Raw genomic sequence first — 16,471 nt, 5'->3', positions numbered from 1 at the left:
ACAAGACATACAGCTGGGAACAAGGACAACAACTGAACTAAGGTAAACATTTGGCTGCTATGTACATATACAAACAGGTGAAAAGAAATAGAAACACAGCATACAATGTGTATATACATGTCAGACTGTCTGTACATTGTGGAAAAAGGACAATGCAGAGTGCAAACAGCGCTGGATTAAAATATCAAATGATTAATGAACTTGTCATACTTTACATACTACTAATAATTAAGCTTCTATATTTCCCCAACATATATTGTGTAGTGGGAGTGGGAACCACAGTTTAACAGCACATCAGTTCAGCATCCCCTCCAGAGACTGTCGGCTGGATAAAGTAAAAAACACTAAAACACAAGAGAAACAGGTGGCTCCAAATCACCTTCAAAGTGTTACAGGTGTACGGTGTTATCTGATATCTTCACATCAAATGTAGTTTTTTAAATTTTATATTATCATTTAATCATGGTCTGGTGCCTCATTGTGAAACTAAAATATCTAAGCATGTGGCCCCTTAACGTTGCTGATTTCTTGAAAATATCCACTTTTAATGTCTCAGAATCCCTGCAACCTTCTCCTCTGACTCAATCTGAGGATGTGAATTCGACATTATGCAACATTAAGTGCGGCCCACTCACCATCAGGACGACAGTTACATAAGGAGCGGTGGAAACACACGCGCAGACTCCGCCGCCGCGGGGGGCTGCAGTGTGTTCGTGCCCACCGTGCAGCTGAGGCGCAGCCGGCGGCTCTGCAGTGCCCCGCATGCGGCAGCCTCCAGCCTCCGGCCTCCGGCCCCCGGCCCGGGTCTCCGGCCTGTTTCCACCATGAGCTGTCGCTTTAAGAAGCCCGTGAGTGCGCAGAGGCGCTACAGCAGCGCGTCACATGATTCTTCTCTTGTGACAGACCAGGCAGAAAGGAAAAGCCTTTCCGACTTCCAGCCGAGTTACCAGGCGCTGCGATGACAGATTTCTCTTGTTATGGTACCAAAGGACCAACCGCACGGAGGGAAATGGAGCTAAGTTAACCATTACCAGACTGACTCGGGCCATTCCTGTCTTCAAAGTGGACGTTTAGTGAAGATTTGAGGTTGTTGCGCCGACGGGGACAAAGTTGGCGCATGGAGAGGGACGAAGTTTCATTTTGGCGCAGCGTCTTTTCTTTGTTTTCTTTGTTTTTGTCGCCTCTGCGTGTCAGTCAGCGTCGCGCGGCTTTTCCGGCAACACGAGACAAGTAGCCGCAGTTCAGTTTTCGAGCCTTCCCGTCGCCCAGTTTGTCGAGTTAAGGACAGAGAAGCGGACAAGTTGAGGACGCATCACGTCGGCTGAGATGGTGGACAGCAAACCTCTTCTTCAGGACAGACCTCCCGCCTACAACGCCGTCCCCGGGGCTTATGAGTACGGCCCGCAGCAACACAGCTATGGGGCCATCCCCCCGCCGGCCCCGCCGCCGTACCCGTACACCGACGGCCAAGGCAAGTCCCCCCGTTCATGCCCCACATGTTTACCAGAAACTGCCCTGTGGAAGACGGGAAGCCTGGACCGACTTTGCCCACTTCCGCCTTCGTTTAGAGACCCCAGGTCGCTTACTGTCGGCTCTGGGGGCGTCATTAACTCAAAGGGCACATTTTGAACCACCGTGTGTGAGAGTTTAAGTTGCAAATACCGTGAAAAAGTGACGAGTTTCGTTTTCAGGTGAGCCAGTGTGACGCATGCGCAGTAAGGCATTGCGATGTGTTCACGCGACCAGGTTTTTTTTTTTTTTGCATAAATTAGACAATATGCCCTTTTTTAAAAGATACGAGTGCTCAGTAAAACATTAATAATAATACAGCGTATATTCTGGTGGTTTGCTGTGAGTCATCTTATTCTGACCTGTGAGTGTTTTTACAGGAAGAGACAGAATGTGAAGTATGTTCATGCTGGAGTTTTGGCTCTGCAGCAGCTCTGCTGCCGTATGTGAAGGAGCAAGTCATCATCCGACTGAGTGCACGAGAGCTGAACAACAAGGAAGTTATGCACGTATCCTAAAATGGAGTCTCATTTCTTGCAATTGCATGTAGTTTCCTGTTTGCTCCATCACGTGGTTCAGGTCGGTCTGTGGCTGCGGCTGAAAGGGATGCTTCAGATAAAGCGGTGTAGGTAGATGTAGAGCCTCTGTGGCAGGGAGGCGTCCTCATCAGGCCCAAGGTGTTGATAAACATTTGTGAGAAGTGAGGTCGTGGTATCAGAGTTCACTGTGTCAAACAAACATCTCTGCAGAGAGGATCGATATGGCAGCCAGCTCGCATTTTATCACAACTTATTCTTCACTTTCTCCAGCCAGCTTTTATCATGTCCTGATGTGTTTGTCGCTGAAATGCACGCCTGATCATTGACCCTTCCTTGTGACTGATTAATCGCTCGTTAACCCTGTAAATCAAGCTGACTGTGTACAGAGAGATTGCAGCTCTGTGACATTTGCTCGTTAAGACTCATTGTCATACCTTCACGCTGGACTACAGCTCAGTTTAACTGTGAAATGGAAAATACCAACTTTCACAACCTGCACTGTCACTTCCTCGCTGTGTGTTGGCTCTTAAGGAAGTTTATCACCTTGTCCTCCAGTACTGACTGATAAGTGTTGTGGCCGAGCGTGCGGGCTCACATGCATACAAACATGGTTGGGTCATATGTGTATATACAGTGTATGTAACATGCACCCATCTGCCTCTGTCAACCACAGGATACCCATCAGCCCAAATGGCCCCTGCTGTATCCCAGCAGCCCTATGCTGGCACCTACACCATCATCCAACCCTCTGTAGTGGTGGTGGGAGGCTGTCCTGCCTGCAGGTGAGGACGCACGCACACACACACACACACACACACACACACACACAGTCTGGTTTTTCTATAATTTTTGGAGACATTACATAGATTTACATTAATTTCCTGGAGACTTATCCTAGCCCTAACCCTATTCTTAACCAAACCTTAACCATAACCCAAGTCTTCATCCTAAAATTGAATGATTTACATTATGGCGACCTGCATTTTGTCCCCATAAGGAAGGCGAGTCCCCGTAATAAGACTGTGTAAACAGATTTATTCGTGTAGTTTCCTATTGGGGACATTACATAGACCTGCATTCATTTCCTGGAGTCTTACCCCAACCATGACCCAAATCTTCCCACTAAAAGTTAATGATTTACATTATGGGGACTTTGTCCTCATAAGGAAGACAAGTCCCCACATTGTGACTGTGTAATCTGATTTATGTCCCCACTATGTGAGTCTCATCACACACACACACACACACACACACACACACATACACACACACACACACACACTGGAGTGTATGTTACAGTAGATATCAGAGGGCTGTTATAGTCACATGATGTCTAAATGTCTTACTAACATCAGAACAGTGAAAAACACTCACTGTGTCTGAACACTGTGTCCTCATGAGGCTTTTATATCCTTTTGCCATCCGTACGTGTGTTTTCTCCATCCCTGCGTGTGTGATGTCAGGCCGGCAGTGTGACCTGATGTCAAGCGGACATGACTTTCCGTTTCAGAAGTAGTTTTTGTTGGTTTCACTGTGCTTGAGTCAACATCCTGTCAGTCAGATGATGTGCAGCCTCAAACATGTGACGGGGGCCGGTCAGGCCACACGGGGCCCAAGGTTGCAACAGGACACAACTCACAGGAGCAGCAAATGGAAATCAGATGTCCTCCCATCCAGGGGCTGAATTTGAATAATGAAATCATCTCTTCCAAGAACTTCAGGGAGCTCGTTGTGTAGCTTTTAATTTCGCAGCAGAGCAGCAGGATCGTTTATTGCCGCGAGGTGAAGGAATAGTGCACTTCTGTTGGTTTTATTTCAGCAGAAGTGGTTGTTCATGTACGTGCTCAGTAGTCATCATGACTGGCAGTCTTTGAAACTTACTGTATTATGAAACTGCACATCTACAATAAAAGGGGAACACCTCAGTCTTTAAATAAAGCTGACTGTTGATGGACTCCACTCACTAATTAGCTCAGTCTTCAGTACTTTTATATGAGTCTATACGTTGTTTTGAAGGAAAATCCTGCACAGTATACCTTTAAATCTGGGATGTTCAAACTTTTTCCATCGGAGGGCCAAGACTGTAACTGAGTAGTGGGCCGCGGGTCAGAAGGAGGCTCCTGTTGTATTGTTAAGAAGCAAAATGCTGCCCAGTTCCTTTAATTGACTGATCCCCTGCTCAAAGTGTCACTCTGCCGGCCGCGCTCGGTTCAGTATTCTGAAAAATAGTGAATTAATTAGTAATTAAAAGTAATGAATTGATTAATAATTAGGTAGCCTACATATTTAAAGAGTAGTTTTACCTCCCAAAAAATAGAACTGCAACAGCCATTTGTATTTTGTTTTTTTTTTTGTTTAAACATCTAGCGGGCCTAATCTAACCTTATGGTATCATTTTGGGCAGCCCTGCTTTAATGTTTTTTTCTTTTTTTTTTTGTTTTGCTTTACGTCAGTCTCATTTGACGATGTTAAGTGTCCCAGACATTCTTCTCCCTGACACTGACGGCCAGTATTTTGTGCATGTGTCCAGTATGTGGACTGAAAGAGTCTGGTACAGTTTCCTTCAGCATTTTGCATCGTGGCCATGTTTCCTTGGTCAGTGAAAGCCGCAGAGCCCGTCACCGGTGCACAGATAAGTTGTGCAAATACAAAGACTTCTGACAGAGCACGGCAGCACATGGTGTGGTGCTGCTTTAAGAGCTGGAGCATGAAGTCAAAGCCAGTTCATCACTATGACAGAATCTAGTATGATCAGGGTGATTAAGGCTTATTGATCAAGATTATTTCTATTTAATTTCAGCCCCCAAACATCCACAGAATGCGACACTAATAGCATTAGCAGTAAATGCTTTCTAAAGTAGCCTTTTATTTCCCATGTCTCCTCCTTCTGGAGGCCACGCTGGTCGGCGTGCTGCGGTCATGAGACCGCCGTCAGCACTTTGTTCACCGTGACTGTGGATTAAAGCCTTCAAGAGTCCCCCTCCAAAACAAGCTGCTTCATTTTCTGACCAAAACCCCCTCCAGACTCTGCTTTCTCAGGTATTATCAGCTCAGCAGCCTTCACATCTTGCTCACAGAAATATTAAAAGGTTGGATGTTTTTTAGACGTTCAGAACATCTTTTACCACGAGAGACTTCAGTAGATTTCAGGGCAAAATCTGACCGGTTTCAGATGTTTAATGATTTTCTGTCTTTCCTGCTCTGGTCTCTACAGTCAGGCTGTGATAGAGCTCCAGAAAACGGGGAAAGGGAAAACAGCTCGTCTCTGAAGAGCTTTCAGATGGAACATTTTGTTCTTTTAGAACGAGGTCAGACTTAAACTAAGCAGTGGCTTCTTGATGGTTGTTTACGGTAAAATGTCAGGACGTGACTCAGACTGGAGGTAATACTGTAGGTAAGCATGCAGTGAAGTGTTATTAGTGTAATGTCATTACCTTTGACATGGTCAGACGTCGGTCACTTCTGAAGATGCTCCGAGCAGACATGACCTGTAGGAGCCAGTTTCATAGGTGTTTTGTGCCTCTTAACTGTTATTTAACATCTCTTTGTTGTTGTTTTGTGGTTATTTAGCGTCTCTTTGTTGTTGTTTTGTGTCTCTTTGTGGTTATTTAGCATCTCTTTGTTGTTGTTTTGTGTCTCTGTGGTTATTTAGCATCCCTTTGTTGTTGTTTTGTGTCTCTTTGTGGTTATTTAGCATCTTGGTTGTTGTTTTGTGTCTCTGTGGTTATTTAGCATCCCTTTGTTGTTGTTTTGTGTCTCTTTGTAGTTATTCAGCGTCTCTTTGTTGTTGTTTTGTGTCTCTTTGTGGTTATTTAGCATCCCTTTGTTGTAGTTTTGTGTCTCTTTGTGGTTATTCAGCGTCTCTTTGTTTTTGTGTCTCTTTGTGGTTATTCAGCATCTCTTTGTTGTCGTTTTGTGTCTCTTTGTGGTTATTCAGCGTCTCTTTGTTTTTGTGTCTCTGTGTGGTTATTCAGCATCTCTTTGTTGTCGTTTTGTGTCTCTTTGTGGTTATTCAGCATCTCTTTGTTGTCGTTTTGTGTCTCTTTGTGGTTATTCAGCGTCTCTTTGTTTTTGTGTCTCTGTGTGGTTATTTGTCTTTGTGGTCATTTTGTATCTTTATCGTTTGCGTGGCTTTGTGGTTACTGCAGGTTCTGATCCAGGGGTCTGGGGCCTGTACCCGGTGTGACTGTTGGTCTGTGCACCTTTCACATACTTTCTGGTGTGTGTGTGTGTGTGTTTGCAGAGTCGGTGTCCTGGAGGATGACTTCACCTGCCTGGGTATCCTGTGTGCCATCTTCTTCTTCCCCCTGGGGCTCCTCTTCTGCTTCGCCCTGCGTCAGAGAAGGTGTCCCAACTGTGGCGCCACCTTCGGCTAGAGGGACCAAACCGCAGCTCATGCACCTGCTTGTGCTCTCATGCATATACACAGAGACACACACACACACACACACACACACACACAATCCAGCATTTTTTGTGTCTTTTGTTATCCTCTCTTAATATTGCACATATTGCTGTTGCCATTATGTTATGTACAACAAATGATCAAGATGATATTACCATGAATTATGATGTGAGTTTTTATTAGAGGCACGTGTAGGAATCAGTTTTCATCTGCTAGTTGAGGATGTATTCTAGCATATGTAAGTGTTGTCAGTGCCTTCACCACATGCTGAGTGATCATCAGAGATTCCATCAGTCATGATTTCTTCTGTAGATTTGGCTCAGAGGATCTGAGCAGATTCCTTTATGTTTCGAATAAGCCGGAATTAATTGAGGCACGCATAGTTTTTGTGCCTGACTTTTTGTTTTTTCCTTATTTTTTTGTTTGCGTTTCGTCTTTGCTGGCACGCTGCAGACACGTTTTTTGGTTACCATTGTGCTTAAAGCATCGTACTCACCACAGCTTCCATGTAGATCACCGATGTATCTTTTTCCAGAAATGCAAACCTGACTTTGGCTCAGTGTGTCACATGGAATAACACGAGCATGATTAAAAAAAAAAAAAAAAAAGAGGCGTAAAGATCCTTGGATGTGAAGTGTCCCGGCTGGAACAGTGGACTTGCCTCAGACAGAAAGCCTGCACCGTTTTGTCTGTTTTTGTTGATATTATTTCTTGGGGCCATATTTGCACTGACTGTTTGTTTGATGATTATTCTGCTGGGTTGTGCTTTTCCAGGGCCAATGCAGACCTCAGGTACATACAATCTGAAATGCCCTCGACTTTACAACCTCAATCGCTGTTTGACATCGGACTTCAAAAAGCACTCTTTATGTCAAAGTCAGACTCCTTTAACGTGTGGAGTACCACTTCCAGGAAGCATGCTGAGAGTCAACGCTGAAGAAAGCTCTCAAAATTGTGTATAATCTCTGGATTTTTATCTTAGTACTCTACTCTGTGACAAGTCACCCTGCCCCATTCCTCCCAACCAGACAATCAGTCGAGAATGTCTACGTGTATCTGCAGTATCTCCATGTCTACGTCTTCCATCACAGCAAGATGTTATATAACTGTCCGTGGCAGAAGAGAAAGATATAACTGTGTGGGAGGGATGTAAAAAAACAAAAACAAATCTTGCTTTAGAAAACACACTACGCACGCTCTTATGATTGAGCTTCTTACTTTTTATATATGAGTTACTGTAATTAAAAATGAATGCTACTTACTTGTGTGATTTGTTTTTTTTTTCATCTTTTGCAAATGCAGGAACATTATTCTTATTTATATGCGATGATGAACATTCAAACTGAGCATCATAAAGTAAACAGCAAGTTGAAGAAATAAGTCTTTATTTTTCATACAGCACATTCTTTTATGGGTGTAACGTGGGCCAAAGAGTGAAACAGGTGTACATGCTGTGGTCTTAAAATGCCGTGTGCAATGATCAAACTGTCCGTGTGAAGATGAGGCGATTGTCACAACTCGTGCTCTCATGTGAAGAATGCAACAGGTACATGATATTTCTACACTAGGTATGTGTGGGTCATTAAGGCAGAAGTCCTGTCCACGATTGTCTAGCTCTACAAAAAGTTCAGTTAGATGGCAAAGGACAATATCTATAGCATCTGTTGTACAAATGTATGCACACGAGGGACTTAAAGAACACTTGTGTGCCTTTCTGAATGCATCTGTCCTCATTTTAGTATCGATGCTGAGATGCAACATTTTCATAAGGACCTGGAGGTGAAAAGCAGTGTTCCTCTACAGTACATTCTTTTACTGTCCTATGGCAACACAAGAGATTTCTAACAGTCATTTGGACGATGAGCAAGCAACATCAACAATACAAATACATTACAGTATTTGCTTTGACCAGTTTTAATTCACCCATTTTTGAGGTGCAGGTAGGACTGTGGTCATTAAATATCTCCACCACAAACAGAGGGACAAAAATAGACATGGAAAATATATATATATATATCTTAAATATATGACCATCTGTTCCATAAAATAAAATGGTCCCAAAATACTTCCATATCAGCGTTTGCAGCAGTGAGGGGATCCCACATTCAAATGGCATTTTCTCCCTCAGTACTGACCAAGTTTTGTGTGGTTCCGTCCAGACAGGCGGGAGCAGTTGGACAGTAAAGGCAGGTCAGAGCTGCGTGACCTGGGGTGGATGACACAGGAAGTTTAAGGAGGGGCTGTGGGAATCAGGGGCGTGTGGAAATGTGGACAGATCAGATGACCGGCGCAGAGCGGTCGTTGGTGACGGTTGGACGTAGCCTGACTGTGGCGAACGGGTTCCCTCCCCTGTGGAAAAACGCAGCAGAGATAAGTGATGAATGTGTGAGTGAGAGGAAAAAACAGATAATCTCACTGATGTTGTTGTGTGACTCACGCGAGGTAAGCAGGTGGGGGTCTGGAGACGCCGTTAGGCTGGACGGTCTGTGGAGAAAACACAAATTCACTGTAACACAATCTGCCGTGCTGTGCATAACTATGACACAGAATGAATACCTCAGTCACACCCAGATGTGTTTACATGTGACGTTCTCACACACACACCAGACTGCTGAAGGACTGGACGCACTGGGTGAATGGATTGTCATATCATGGGACAGTGTGTGGAATCTGGATCTTCTGGAAATTCAACAATGTTTCACTATGAAGTGCCGGTGCAGCTTCCTCATCATGAGTCAAAGTCAGTGACATGATGTGCAGAACAGGTTGGAGGAGAATGCAGCTGTTTTTTAGTAGACACACAATTTTAAAAGGCCAATAAATGGCTTTACTTGTTCTTTCTTTTCAGATTTAAGCCTAATATAGACATATAAATAAAAGAGCATCTGGCACAATGGAATAAATACAAAGACACACGATCACATCCGCCGAGTGTTGAGCTTCCTCTCATCTGCTGCTGCCAGAAAAAATATCTTCCTGTGAAACACATCAGAAGAAGTGTACTTACTGTCTGTGTTTGGACTATTTTACTGTCCCACTTTATTTAAGGTCTGAATTCCCCTAGTTCAACCAAAGGATGGATGTAAATGTTGACACAAAATGGCAATGAATCAATAAAATTCAATGTCAATAAAAATCGATAAAAGTTAATTATAGTCAAGAGTGTAATAGTCTATTGTGTAGGGAGTCCTGAATGGCTACATTAGGGAGTGATCTCGGACAGTCACTGCTTTTTAAAGTGTTTGTTTGCACAAGTGTTGAAGATAAATTGTTGATCTTCCTGGGCCTGTCATCCATGTATCAACCTGCAGTACTGCAGAGATTCCACTAGAGGTCAGAAGTGTATAGAGTGACAGGTGAGTGTTTCGGCCTTGGCAGAGTCTGTCTCACTGCGACCACCGATATGACCCTCAGGACATACAGTTTCACATCTGTCCTCTTCCAACAGATGTTTGAATTACAAATCACGTAGCAACAGTTGTGGCTGGTAAAGAACACATGCTCTGTTTAACTTTGACGATCAACCCTCACCAGTAGCTTTTCTTTCCTTCACACTGACACTCAGCTTGGAGGTCAAAACCGTCTCTGGCCCTTTAACTGACTGTAGATCTCAATCTCTCACATCTCCCTCTCTCTCTTTCAATTAGTCTCCATCCTCTAAACATATTCATTCTTGTGAGTTGTTATCTTTTCCTCAACACAAAGCACCAAACCAGTGAGGGTGCATTTTTCTCATGGTGACAGTGCATTCCAGGGTAACCCCTCCTCCCCCGGCCCTCCTGTCAGCCTCTCCCCCTCCTCCCCTTTCTTCACCTTTCCCTCTCTGGAAAAACCTGCAACACTGAAAAAGGCTTTGCTGATGACACCGAGCAAGTGTGTGGAACTAGGAGTGGGAGATTACAGGTGTTCTGCTTTTGGCTCAATGTCCACATCAAGCAGGCATGTCAAAGTGATTCCATAAAGGGCCGTGTGGCTGCAAGGAGGAGCACACCTGGCTGGAATCAATTAATCAGCTGATCTCAGTCTTCAGCTGATAACTAAGGATCCCTTGATGTTGATTGGTTGGCCTGGTGTGCTCCTCTTGGGTTGGAACGAAAACCTGCAGCCACACTGCCCTTTATGGAATCACTTTGACATATGTGATTTAGAGCAATGGCAGAATTTTGAACTAATAAAAAAAGAGCTGCAACACATGTCAAACTGACAATAATGTTTGTGAATGTTGCAGCCACAAGTCACTAACTAACCCAACACATAACCTCTGCCACCCACTCATACACTGAGCTGAACATAAACCACAGTATTATAGTTTACTGTAGCAGTGGAGAAGTTTTTCCCACACAGAAGTCTATTCTGGGAGCTGTGCATGTGTGTGTGTGTTTGTGTGTGTGTGTAGCAGATTTAAAGCAGGAGTTTGTGAGTGACTCAGAATGAATGGAGGACAAACTTCACAGGAAGTGACCCTTATTTATCCTGTACATGGAGGGAGGGGCAAAGAGAGAGGGTATGCATCGAATGATGAGTGTGCAGAGGTGGAGATAAACAAAAGATGGAGAATGTAGAGAGAGCCACAGAGAGGGAGGGTGGGTATCAGGTTCACCACGAGTGGAATTCCAGCATAATGCCAAGTCGGTGGTGGAGAGACGTGGGCTTGATGTAGACTGACAGGCCCGACAGTGGAGACGCACACACACACAAAAAGCACGGTAATCACTGGCTCTACTACTGTACGTCTGCGGCCCAAATGAGTGGTAAATAATGAATAGTGTGGAGACAAGAAAGAATCTCCATTTGCCATCTGACCACTGAACCTCTAACTGGGTCAAACATCACAGAGAGCCAGACTGGCTGTGTGTGTGTATGACGCTACTTTTGGGGACACATTTCAGACTCAGGATGAGTTATTTGGGGACAAAAGCAGAGTCCCCAGTAGGAAAAAAGATTATTTTTGAGCCAGTGGTTAATGTAAGTGTCCAGGAAATTAATTAAATCTATGTAATTTCCCCAAAAGTGACGTGAGTCCGTTTTGTTTGTGTGTGTGTGAGAGAGTGTGTGTGTTTTGTTTGTGTAGCTTCCCTGCTTTTGTATTTTGTTGTCAGTGTCTCTGTCGAGGCCTTCCCTGTGTATATTAAGGTTGGAAAGGTGCAACGAGTAAGTGATAAGGCCCATTGAGGTGTCCATTATAAGAAATCACATTATTTTCTGATTCTGCACACCTCAAAGGGCATTATCCTGCTTATGCTAGGGTCAAGGCAAAAAAATAAGACTATTAATTCATATTTTCACGCATTTTGCAATCAAAATCTAAAGCTTTTTACAAGCCATACATCAGTTTCTATGGTAACACCTGAGGGTTTGACTAATACCAGGAACAATCATTCCCATCCCATAAGGTTCTTATGCAAAGGAAACACTGGTCAAGACAAACTTCAGATAGGACCTGGCAACAGGAGATATTTCTAGGCTGCTCAGCTCACAGAACCCTTTGGTTCAGCTATGAGCTGGAAAGCTGACGCTATGCTACCAAGATTCAGGTCAATAACACTGCATATAGCTGACAAACAGTAAACAGTATGATTAACAACTGGCTAGCTATCTTGCCAGCCATGTCATTACCCTCAAACCAGCATCAAGACTTTGCCATGTGTACTGTTGGCCACAGTCTGAAGTAGCGAGTTGAACAGCGAACGGGATGTGATACAAATTATGAGGAAGTTCAGAGGGGCAGTGTACTACAGCAGAGTGTTACAGTCACCATCCTGTGGCCCTGAAACACTTTTTGCTTTTATTCTCCCGGTGTTCTTCTTGTGCTGTTTCCCCCATTTCTTTCCAATTTCTCTTTGTTCGGCTGCATCCCAGTCATCAAAGCTGTTACATTCTCTAAACAGGTTAAAAACAATGTTGAAGTCACTTGTTGTAATTAGATGTTAGCTTGTTAACATGTTGCAATAAACTGCAACCCGAGGCTTTGACTGTCACCTCCACTGTTGCTATGGTTACTCATTTTAGATACAGGCTGTGCATTAACTTAGAACAGTGAACAGATAGTTTAACTGGAACTACTTAGCAGGTGTTCATTATCAGGTATTAATGTACACCCCACAGCCAATAAGAATGGAATATTCACCAGACCATGGTACAATAAATTTTTATGAAGTATGTTTTATATCCAGAGCATAACTTTGATAGCTTTACAACAAAGTTTAAAACATGAGATTTGATTTGACTTGCAAAACAGTACATTGACCTTATCATCCAGGGTGTTAATTTCAGTCCATGTTGAACTTCAGGAAATGAATGCGACTCGGTGGCATGTACAGTACATCAGTCTCTACTACTTGTAAATGTCGTTAACTTGACCAGACAAGTGGAAGAGGAAGAGAAAGAGTGCCTAACAAGTCCAATATCCCTCTATAGCTGAAAAGTGTGAAATGTTATCAAAAGCCTAACAAGAACAGCAGTGTCAGTGTGATGTAGTGCAGAAGGTGTGTGTGTGTGTGTGTGTGTGTGTGTGTGTGTGATCGTGCAGACAGGACAGGTGCATTTGACCCACGGTCTACCACAACACATTTACATGTATCCAGCAGAGGAACAACAAAAGCTTTTGCAGAAGAAAACCGCAACTTTGGCTGATGCTTTGCATGGTATGCAAAAGGAGGAAGATTCGTAAAGAAATTACTTGGCAGAACTTATATTGTTATGTAATAATAATTCTATGTTGACGTTGGTGAGGACGGACAAATTAAAAAAACATCTGCTGCTGAGATGCACAAAGCTTCATTCGTCATTATATAATGTGAGGGTGCTGTGTGTGCACTGTTCTTAAGTCAGCCAGGTCGACCCAGACTGTTCTCGTCCTATCCCACTGTTACTGCCTCTCGCTGGAGAAAAGACTCCAGGAGACTCATTATCAGCACACCAGGGATTACTCTAACAAAGACGGTCCTCTTTACAGCTGTGCCCTGCTCAGTCTGTGTCTTCATCCCCTTCAACCATATGAGGATGAACGCAGTCCTTTTCCCCTCCAGTTTTTTGGAGTAAAGCTGACCATAGCCTTTCTAACACATTTCTAACTACTTTTTTCTCTATCTATCTATCTTCACCAGGGTGGGTCTTTATGGTGATTTTTGGACAAAAATCCATTTGTCTAGTGTCTATAACTGCTCATCCTGTTCATTGTCAAGTGGAGCTGGAAAGGACCGAAAACGCCCTGGGTGAGAGGCAGAGTATCGCTGGATGATTAGACAGACAACCATGTTTCTACTCGTATTAACACCTATAGACATAAAAAGTTAAAGTTTCCAGTCCACCTGACAGGAGGTTGTTAAACAAGTAAACTGCTTAATCAAGGTGCTTTTTGCAGTTTGAGCAAACTGAATCTCACATATTATGAAGGTAAGCAACACCTTTGCCATCTTCATATATAAGAAATGAGCCATTCTCTAATATCATATAGCACACCATTGCCAGGAAGATGCCTGCTTTTTCTTCTGCTATTATTATCTTTTTTTTTCTAGTGTGGTCCCTCATCTTGCAAATAAAAAATGAGACTAAGTATTAAGAAAATAGGCTTAAATCAGTGTTGTTTGTACAAGCAGAGAAGGAAAATATTCAGAATGAGCATCATCAGTGTGCTTGCTCACATGCATTTAAACACACCACAGAAGTTGTACCCGTACAGCAAACTAAGTGTTGTACAATCCCCGAGTCCCAATAAATGATTTTCTATTGAGTATGTCAGCCAGCACAGAGTGTATCAGACTGTGGTCAGATTTCCAAGGCAGACATAAAAAGCTCATCTGACACCACCCACACACACGTACTGTCATCAGCAGTCAAGTCAAGGCTGCACAGCTGAGGGTACAGCAGCCATGCTGCAGGAGGTATCAGGTGAGACGTAGCCTCACACTGCCAGTCCTGCCATGACGCTACAGCAGAAAGGTCTGGCAGAAGACAGCAGGTCAAATTGTTCTGGGCCGATTCAATTTCTTCGAACAATCATTTTAAAGGCAGGGCTTAAGTGTACTAGGCTTAGTGGAACATTTGACACATGGCTTCAACTCTGGCAAAAATTGGCTAAACGTGAGATGAAAGCACATAAACCAAATCACTGGCCCACTGACTGACCATGTTGTTATCAGACGAGGAGGAGGAGGCCGCAGAGGGCGTGGGAGAGTGCTGGTGGTTGTTATTTGTGGTGACGTTGCTGGAGGACGAGCTGTTGTTCTTGATGCCGTTGCGCTGCGGGGCGTCACAGTAGTCCGCTGGGGGGAGCACCATGGTCGCCTCGTCTGTCTCTGTGTCCTGGTGGTGGAGGTTGACCACACTTCTACTGCGGTACGGGGCAGTAGACACACTGTAGAGGAGCGGGAGGAAGTGGAGGGGAGGTGGTATGAGAGATAAGGGGACGAGGTTAAAACAAGAAGACAAAAATAAAGAACGAATATATGATGGAAAAGACAGGATGAAACAGAGTGGAAGAAGGGAAAAGACAGTACAAAAGGGGAAAAAAGGCCACTTAATCAAACTAATTACAGGGTTTGAATGTCTCCTGGCAGGTGTGTGTGCTTCTGTGTTTGGGCTGGATCTTGGGTTTGGGGTTGCTAACAGAATTAGATTTAGGTTAATCTTAAAGTTGATGTTAGGTTTATTGGCATGATTTTATGATTAAGGTTGGTATACAGACTAAATGCAGGCTGAGGAGGGTCCTCATGAGGACAAAAGGACAATATATGTGTTATTGTGTCCCCCGGCGCTGGTTATAGTTTCTTTCTGTTTTCCTGACTTGTAGCAGTTGGCTGGCAGCCTCTCTGTGGGAGGTGCAGCACATTAAGATCTAATAAATTAATCCGACAGGGATTAGTCTCTTTGAAGAAGAGGTTGGAGTCAACTCTCTGAACCTTCTCTCTCTTTCTCTCTCATCAGCAGCAGAATCGATTCATCAGCACACAACATCCTTTTCCTGATAATTTGCTGAGCTTGTCTGAAAAGTCCAATGTTAAATTAATTTGAATTACACAGGTTTAAAGGTTATATGCTAATATGAGCAAAAAGATACTCCAATGTCTTTCTAGGGTCTATGAAAACATTTTAAACAGAAAGCTTTCATATGGCCAAATGATTGAGGAGACTGAAAGCAGAGTGTGACTACAGGAATCAAAGGTTGCGGAATGGGAGAGTCCCCCATAGGATTAGAAAGGTTATCACTCTAACAGGAGTAACGAGAGGAAACACTGCCAACAATACAGCTGGCTGCAACGTGAAACCTGCTGGTGTGTGTGTTAGCTGCAATGTGGAGTCTCCTTACCTGTTGTTATTCACGAGAGGTTCAGACAGTGCCCGGCAGTAAGATGAAGGGAACCAGCCCCTCCTGCGAGACGCGGACAAAGAGGGAGAAGCCAAGTTAGGGATGATTACATCTGTGCTCTATCCTCCCAGCCTCCCGACCGGCTCTCATTGCACAGGAATCTGAAAGCTTCTCTACATGATTAGTGACAAGCTCTGCTGCTCTGCCCTCAACTCAGTGACTTCCTATTACAGGTTCCCGCAGGGTTCACCAAAGACTTTTTAATACCACAAAGAATTCTATTTAATGCTTGTTAGTCACAGTCACTGTTATACCTGCCAAAATGTGAAAGTATGATGGAAAACCAATAGGGACAACATGGCCTAGAATAATCTATAATTGTATCCCCTTTTTTAGCACCTTCCAGCAGTATGTAACAATTATATCCAATGATAAAACTTGAATGGATGTGACCTGGTCCCAGGGATAAAATGGATGAATGGCTTAAACAATGAAATATTATTAATTCATTTAGGTCTTTGCTAAAATCAACACTTGCTCATTATGGGTGGATGTGCTTCTTAGTGGCCAACAGTGGTGACAGTTAATATATTGCAAGTGTATTATGTCTACTGACAACCTGAATTGGATCCAAAAACATTTTCTAACCAACATTACGATCTGTGGCAGCAGGCAAGAAGAAATGTGTACTAATATATTTTTATGAATTGA

At 43.6% G+C, this 16,471-nt stretch overlaps 2 protein-coding genes across 2 annotated transcripts in view; one reads left to right on the top strand and one right to left on the bottom strand.

Moving 5' to 3' along the window:
* The first annotated feature begins 749 nt into the window (after window positions 1-749).
* On the top strand, window positions 750-7,714 carry bri3 (brain protein I3). The gene is made up of 3 exons (XM_041957227.1): window positions 750-1,471; window positions 2,722-2,830; window positions 6,292-7,714. The coding sequence occupies exons 1-3, from the start codon at window positions 1,327-1,329 to the stop codon at window positions 6,422-6,424; spliced, it is 387 nt and encodes a 128-aa protein (XP_041813161.1). The 5' UTR covers window positions 750-1,326; the 3' UTR covers window positions 6,425-7,714.
* A 90-nt stretch (window positions 7,715-7,804) lies between these two features.
* The window catches only part of baiap2l1b (BAR/IMD domain containing adaptor protein 2 like 1b), a 29,567-nt gene continuing 20,900 nt past the window's right edge, over window positions 7,805-16,471 (bottom strand). Inside the window, exons 11-14 of the mRNA XM_041957226.1 lie at window positions 15,761-15,823; window positions 14,581-14,809; window positions 8,891-8,937; window positions 7,805-8,802 (exon numbers count right to left, since the gene is read on the bottom strand). Coding sequence (XP_041813160.1) covers window positions 8,730-8,802; window positions 8,891-8,937; window positions 14,581-14,809; window positions 15,761-15,823 — 412 coding nt within the window. The 3' untranslated portion in view covers window positions 7,805-8,729. The remainder of the gene's footprint in view (window positions 8,803-8,890; window positions 8,938-14,580; window positions 14,810-15,760; window positions 15,824-16,471) is intronic.

Source organism: Chelmon rostratus, chromosome 17 (assembly GCF_017976325.1).
Source record: "Chelmon rostratus isolate fCheRos1 chromosome 17, fCheRos1.pri, whole genome shotgun sequence".
In the NCBI taxonomy this organism is placed as follows: domain Eukaryota; kingdom Metazoa; phylum Chordata; class Actinopteri; order Chaetodontiformes; family Chaetodontidae; genus Chelmon; species Chelmon rostratus.
Note: the sequence above shows the minus strand (reverse complement) of the source record. Positions and strands in the feature narration are given on the sequence as shown.